Source organism: Capra hircus, chromosome 18, assembly GCF_001704415.2.
Source record: "Capra hircus breed San Clemente chromosome 18, ASM170441v1, whole genome shotgun sequence".
NCBI classification, from domain to species: domain Eukaryota; kingdom Metazoa; phylum Chordata; class Mammalia; order Artiodactyla; family Bovidae; genus Capra; species Capra hircus.
Window position 1 is genome coordinate 52,683,346 of NC_030825.1, and position 7,270 is coordinate 52,690,615.

The 7,270-nt window shown below is 53.4% G+C and overlaps 1 protein-coding gene across 1 annotated transcript; it reads right to left on the reverse strand.

Moving 5' to 3' along the window:
• LYPD3 (LY6/PLAUR domain containing 3) lies at nt 1,849–6,352 on the reverse strand. Its single transcript, XM_018062512.1, has 5 exons — nt 6,196–6,352; nt 5,281–5,436; nt 4,333–4,503; nt 3,925–4,086; nt 1,849–2,882 (listed from the first exon to the last, which is right to left on the reverse strand). The coding sequence occupies exons 1-5, from the start codon at nt 6,263–6,265 to the stop codon at nt 2,356–2,358; spliced, it is 1,086 nt and encodes a 361-aa protein (XP_017918001.1). The 5' UTR covers nt 6,266–6,352; the 3' UTR covers nt 1,849–2,355.

The following is a 7,270-nucleotide window of genomic DNA, read 5'->3' on the forward strand; positions in this document are numbered from 1 at the left end:
ACTGATGCTTTCAAACTGCGCTGCTGGAGAAGACCCTTGAGAGTCCCTTGGACTGCAAGGAAATCAAACCAGTCAATCCTAAAGGAAATCAACCCTGAATATTCATTGGAAGGACTGATGTTGAAGCTCCAATACCTTGTCCACCTGATGTGAACAGCCGACTCTTTGAAAAAAGCCATTATGCTAGGGAAGATTGAAGGCAGGAGGAGAAGGGGATGACCAGAGGACGAGATGGTTAGATGGTGTCACGGAATCGATGGACATGAGTTTGAGCAAGCACTGGGAGATGGTGAGGGACAGGGAAGCCTGGTGTGCTGCAATCCATGGGTTCACAAAGAGTTGGACATGACTTATCAACTGAGCGACAACAATACTTAATTCACAGGATGGTTGGTTAGATTAAATATGTAAATCCAAGTACAGCCCTTAAACCACTATCTGGTACATAATAAATATATGACTTGCTGTGGGTTAAATTACTTTGCCGTTCTTAGCCTGCATTTCCCCAAACCATGCCATCTAAGAATTATATGGAAAATTAAATGAGAAGATGGATGCACACAACCTTAGCCCAAGCCTGGCATCTGGTAAGACTCTTTTAAAGGACCAGTATTCCCGTAACTATAGTTACCATTACTGATACTTGTATTATTTGTTGCTCAGGCTCTTATTCCCTATTTTGTTGCAATAATCACTATTTACTATTATTATTATCTCGCATATTCCCTGTTATGAATGGTAATATCAGCAATATTACTTTTTTTTTTTTAGCCGCCCCAAACCGCTTATGGGATCTTAATTCCCCCAACACAGAGTCCTTAGGACTTCCCTCGGGGTCCAGTGATTAAGACTCTGCACTCCCAATGAGAGGGCACAGGTTCATTCCCCAGTGGGGGAACTAAGATCCCACATGCCAAGCAGCGCAAAGAAAAGAAAGGAAGAAAGCACGGAGTTCTAACCGCAGGACTGCCAGCGAATTCCCAGTATTACTATCTCACTATTCCGCACATCTGGTCCCCCTCTTCAGGCAGTCCAGAAGCCTGCCAGGGTTTCTCCTTCCCAAGCCAGGCTTTCCCTCGCTGGCCCCCCAACCCTTCATCTGATTGGAGAAGGCGGTGGTGAGGCTCAGGCCCCAAGTTCCCAACAGGAAGCAAAGACTGACAGCAGCACCTGCCAGCCCTTCGGACACATGGGATGCCATGACCAAGCCACTGAATGATTCTTTTTTTCTTTTCATCGTGAAGCTAGGCTATTTTTTCCTATATAATTGTTAAAGGTTACTTTCCATTTACAGTTACTAAAAAAATACTGGCTATAGTCCCCGTGTTGTGCAATGATTCTTAAGAAACCAGATAGATAGCAAGGCAGGTAAACCCATGAAACAAAACTCCCCTCTGCTCCCAAGCATTGCTAAGAGTCCCATTCACCCCTCCACATTGCTCAGAGGTCTCACCTGGTCTCCCTCTCACCGGGTGGGACAGCCCACGTGCGCCGTTCAACTCAGGAGGTGAATGGTGTTCAAGTGTGACTTCCCCTGGGAGCTGTAACTCTGGATCTCAGTTTCTCTATCTCGGTCTTGGCATTCCCATCCTAGGTCAACTTCCCACGAGTCTGGTGTCAGCAGCGAACTAGGAATAACTCCTATAAAACACTACACAGGACTTCCCTGGTGGTCCAGTGGCTAAGACTCCACACACTTAGACTCCTTCAAAGCAGAGGGCCCAGGTTTGACCCTTGGTCAGGAAACTAGATTCCCACGTGCCGAAACTCAAACATCCCTCACAACTAAGACTGGGCACGGTCAAATAAAGAAATAAATATTTTTTTAAACTTTAAAACAAAACACTATACAAAGTAATCAAACTTTTATTGAAGCCTTTATGTGCCAGACACGGCACGGGCCCTGCTCTTGAGGAGCTCACAGTCTAGAAAAGAGAAGATGCCAAAAAAATGTTTCCCACAAAGATGGAAGGGCCTGGGGGGGCGGGGGGCAGAGCCATCAACACCCCCGCCTCTCCTATTCCAGGTTAGCTGGAACAGAGAGCAGAGAGCTTATCAGCGTCTCTCCCTCCTTCCCTGGGACAGCTCTGACTTCCCACTGTCCTTAGTATCAGGAGGACACCAGGGAGAGACAAAGATGCGGGGGATACAGCTGCTGCCCTCAAAAAGCTAGAACATCCCGGCAGGATATATATATACATATACAACGGTAACTTTATGTCCCAAAGCCGCAAACCAGTGCAGCAAAAGCTGGGGAGAACAGGGGCTGGGCCAGCCCAGTCCAGGGGGTGGGAAAAGAAGTAATGGAAAGGGAGATATCCAGGGCCCAGGAAGTAGGGCGAGAGGTGGAGAAGCTCATAGTAGGGCGCCAGCAGCCACAGCCAACAGAAGAGTCACCCATCCAGCCCAAGGAGCCGCAGAGCCTTTACTAGGGGTCACATATTTTACGGGGTATTGCCCCATATTTCTGCGGTCCTGGTGGCCACTAGCACCTCCAGCCAAGCTAGCTTCCTCTTCCTGGAAGGTCTCATGCCCCACCTCTTGCGGAGACGTCTGGTTGGTCTGAGCTGGGGTGATGGGTTTGGTGGTGGACCGGGTGGTGGTGGAGACTGGGGTAGCTTTGGTGGTGACAGTGGAGGATGGGGCTGAGGTGGAAGTACTGACAGATTTGGTTGGGGCCAGGGTGGTGGACCGAGGTGGGGGCAGCAAGACGAGAGGTGGGAATTGAGGGGAGAAGTAGGTCTTGTTGCGGAGGTCCGAGTTACAGCGGGACCCCTGGCAGCAGGAGCCGCTGAGCGTGAACCCTGGGCCTGTCGCCGAATCCCGGGTGCAGAACTCATCCTGGACGCAGCCCCGGACAGGCAAGGACACGGTCACATTGGCTGCAGGAGAAACGCGGGTAGGTCCATGCTTAGGGGTAGGGTAGGCACAGCCAGAACGAAACTTAGCGGCAACACGAGGTCAAGAACATCCAAAACAGGGGACGGAAGGGCTCTGCATCCATTAATCCCTATGTCTCCATTTGGGCCCCACTTTGAGAAACACTGTCCCGCTGTTTTTTGTATTCACTAGACCACATTTCCCATAGGACTTAAGAGGGAAAATGTGTAGAATGAACTACAAGTTCCACAGTGCTTTGGAAGAAAGGTTTGAACTGTGATATAACACCTCTCAACAGGATGAAAGAGAAGAACATTGCCTCCCTCTTCCTTCCGTGACTCCACCGTTGCCAAAATTCAGTCTTAGAGTCAGAACTCAGTTCAGTCACTCAGTAGTGTCTGACTCTTTGCAACCCCATGGACTGCAGCATGCCAGGCCTCCCTGTCCATCACCAACTCCCAGAGTGTACTCAGACTCATGTCCATTGAGTCAGTGATGCCATCTAACCATCTCATCCTCTGTCATCCCCTTCTCCCACCTTCAATCTTTTCCAGCATAAGGGTCTTCATCTCCCATAGTACACCCCGCAGAGGATGGGATTTCAAGAACTCATGGTTCCCTGAGGCAGAGACCTGGAGGCTGAACCACATCTCTTCTAACACTTTGGGGTGGACAAAGTATTAGGAGACACTAACCTTTGAGTTTTAAGGACTAGATTCCCCACGATGCCTGGGCAGAATCTTAGAGACTTTAATACATTTCCCGTTGCACATCCTCCCATTCTGCACCTGGCAAGCCTCTGTGAAAACATATTTCCTCCAAAACTCTGGGGCAAAAGTATTCCTATTCCCGTGCTATCCTGGGAATAGGACTGCATTTCTCATGACACTCTAGGACAAGCCACCAACTTAGGCCTACGGTTCCCAGAGGGCGCGGGAAGGTGAGGGAACCCTTTGGGAAGGGGTACTATTACCTACCACCCATGAGGCCTCAGAAAAGGCTACCACGACCAGTGCAGGCCAGGTGCTTTGGAGCGCCTCTCACCTGCTGTCAAGGTGACATTGCCGTCGAAACAGCCCTTGTAGAAATGGTCGCTGGCGTTGTAGCAGCTCACGACGGGAGGCGCCCTGCCCTGGCACTCCTTGCGGCTCAGTCCCACGCAGCTGTAGCACTCGACGCCGTTGGGCTGGTAGGCACTCTCATTGCCTGCGAGGGGGGCGAGGAGGAAGGAAGCAGTAGACAGGGTTCAAGAAGCACTGACCTGCTCGTCGTCCCTCGAGTCCATGCCTCCGCCCCTCGACGGACACGCAGCTCCGCCTCTAACCCCGCCCCCAGGATGTGACCCCGCCCCCAGCCCTTGAGGATTTTTCCCGCCTCCTGCTGGCGGCCGCCCCAGCCGCTCGGCCCAGGCGTGGCTCCGCCCTCCAGAGTTGTGGCTCCGCCCCCACCGACCTGCGGGGTTGAGCCCTCGCGAGGTGAGGTTGAGTTTCGCGTTGCAGCGGTCCTGGGGACACTGCTGCAGCTGGATGAAGGCCAGAATCCCGTAAAGGTCCAGTCCGCGGTCATTCTTGCCGGGGATTCCCGAACCGCAGCCCCGCACTGCCACCGAGAATTGCCCGTGGACTGCGAAGAGGGGAGGGGGCGGGGTCAGAGGGGCGTGGCCTCCTGGCGGGGCCTCGAATAGATCGGCCCAGAAGATAGGCAGGCCAAGGTGGGAGCACCGGGGAGAGGGGGGTTCAGAAGAAAGAGCAGATCCGAGGAGAAAGAACAGCAGACTTGAGAGATCTGAGTATGAGGGGACAGAGAAGCTGACAGGTACTGTACACAAAAGCTGGGACGGGGTAAGAGTGATAAGAAGGGGCACGACCACAGGGAGTCTCACCCGGAAAGCAACAGCAGAAAGAACTGAGACTGACGAAGAAGGCACAGGCTCAGAGATAGATGGAGCCTCCTAGCAGCTGTGACCTCAGACAGGGGCCGGTCAGAGGGACCCGAAGCCTCAGCCTTGGGACCCTAGGACAGTATCTCTAGGGTGGGTCTCCATCACCAAAGGCCCCATTGGATGGGGGAGGCTTGGTTGGGGTGGAGAGGATTTTGGAAGGGTCAGAAGGCGATAGCGAGATCTCAGTGAGCCAGGCTGTGCCCTTGAAGGAGACGAGGTCCCAGGTCTGGATTCTCCCAGGTCACCTCACCCCTGCGCAGCGCTCAGTCCTCACCTCTCTAAGCCCTAAGGGCGTGGGTGTGTTGAAAGGCCCAGGCCCTTGCAGACTGAAAGGGAAGAATGGGGATGCGTTCGAGTGAGTGTGGCCAAAGTCAGAAGGAGGGGCTGGACTATAGGGAGGCGGGGCCCGGATGGAGAAGCTGGAAGCTAGTACGCAAGGACCAGGAGGTTCCACTCACTAGTCTCCACGGCCCCCACAGCTTCTGTGCAGACTTCCACGCCTGGTGCACACTTCACCGTCTTCATCTTCTGCGGCGAGCACCCGTCATCTGCGTTCTGCACGCAGCTGTAACACTCCAGGGCCTTCGCTCCTGGGGGTGCAGAGGCAAGTAGAACTGAGCGATCCCAACTGAAGTCTCCTCCCCAAAGAAGAAATAGTCCTTCCCACTCCCTCCACCCCTGTGCAACTGTACCGCACATCCTTTTCCGGGGCAGGGAGATAAGGAAATGTGTGCGCGCTAAGTCGTTTCAGTCGTGTCCAACTCTTTGCTACCCTTTGGACTGTAGCCCGTCAGGCTCCTCTGTCCAAGGGATTCTCCAAGCAAGAATACTGGAGTGGATTGCATGCCCTCCTCAGGGACAAGGAAAACGTAGCCGCAAATCTGAGGCCAGGAGAGACACTGTGTCCCTTTCACGCCTACAGTGGGAGTATCTTTTTCACAGACCCTTATGCCCAAGGTGGGGGATCCCTGACTTAAATGGGGGGGGGGGACTCCTTCTTTCAGTTCTCCTCTTAGGATGGGAGAATTCTACCCACAGTCAAGTCATTCAGTGAGACTTCCCTCCCCACCCCCACCCCCACTCACCCCCAGACGTCTACTCAGGATGGAAGAAAGTTTCCACAGTCCCTTCTGCCCAGGGTAGCAAATCCTTCCTAGAGCACACCCTCCACCACCGAAGCAGGTGATCTTTCCCACAATCCCCCTGTTCCAAGTGGAAGAATTTTCCCCACAGCTCCTTCTGCTCTGGACAGGAGATTCTTCCCACAGCTCTCTCCATTGAGGGGTGGCAGGGTGGGGGCAGACTCTTCCTTAGACCTCCCACTGTGCCCCCTCCGCTCCCTTCTGGCAACAGACTCACTTTCTGGAAGCAGCAGGACAGCAGGAGCAGCCAGCCAATAGTCCAGATCGCTGCCCAGGAGCCTGCTCTCCTGGCGGGGTCCATGGTTCCGTCCTGCTCTCTCGGCTTCCCCCCTAGGTGTGCCGGCTCCCAACCCAGGCCCTCTTACCTGAGCCCGGGATGAGTAACCTCCCCCCAGGCAACCCTGGCCTTGCCCAACCGGGCCAAATCAGCGTCCGCTGTGGGGCGTGACACCCGCCCCTGGGTGCGTCGTCACCCACAGCTGCCAAGGAGGGAAAGGGCGGGAGTCATGGTTCCCTGGCAGTTCCCAGGAGAAAGTCTGTGTGTTTGGGGTCTGAGACGGGGGAGAGAGGAGAGGACTGAGGCTCACTGAAGGGGCCTGCTCAATGCTCAGCATCCAGTAAATATTAAATGAATGCAGGTTTGGGGTCAGGTGATGCTGGAGACTAAACAGAACCAGTGCTGGTCCTCCCAGAGGTCACTTTCTGATGGGGGAGAAAGATATGCATTAAATAATCATCCAAATTGTTATTTCCAGCCAAGACAATGAAGGAAGAAAAGGAGGGAGCCAAAAGGAGGTGTGGCGTCTAGAAGTAGGGGGCTGATCAGTGAAGCATCCTTGGAGATGTAGATCACTGAGTTGCCTGATAACCTTAAAGACTTGGAGGTTTAAACAGGGAAGCAGGTCGGGATGGGCGCAGAGCACATGGCAAAGCCCTCGGTGGGAAGCAACATGGACCATTCAAACATAGGAGAGCAGTGCCCCTGGAGCTCAGAGGGTGAGGGGACTGAGAGGGAAGCTGAGGCGCAGGAGCCAGGCAGGGGTCACACTGTTCCAGGCTTGCCAAGCCCTGCAGAGAGATCTGAACTAACTTTGAGCAAGATGGAGAATGTCTCTGGGGGTCTACGTCTGGGGGACACAATCAGACTTGCTTTTTCATCTGTCAGTCTGGCACCTGATGCAAAAACTTCTCAAGAAATGAATTCACTAAACCCAAGGAATTACGCAGCAATGAAAATGGGCCAACTACTGGCCTGGGCAGCAACTGAATCTCAAAAACTCTATGTGGAGCTCAAGAAGTCTTAAAC

What these genes read in the sequence shown, in the direction of transcription:
- LYPD3 (XM_018062512.1), bottom strand. Translation starts at nt 6,265, where the DNA reads ATGGACCCCGCCAGGAGAGCAGGCTCCTGGGCAGCGATCTGGACTATT. An exon ending in TGTGGGGGCCGTGGAGACTA is followed by an intron (nt 4,504 to 5,280) that starts GTGAGTGGAACC and finishes CCCTCTTCGCAG; the next exon opens with TCCACGGGCAATTCTCGGTG. An exon ending in CAATGTCACCTTGACAGCAG is followed by an intron (nt 2,883 to 3,924) that starts GTGAGAGGCGCT and finishes TTTCTCCTGCAG; the next exon opens with CCAATGTGACCGTGTCCTTG.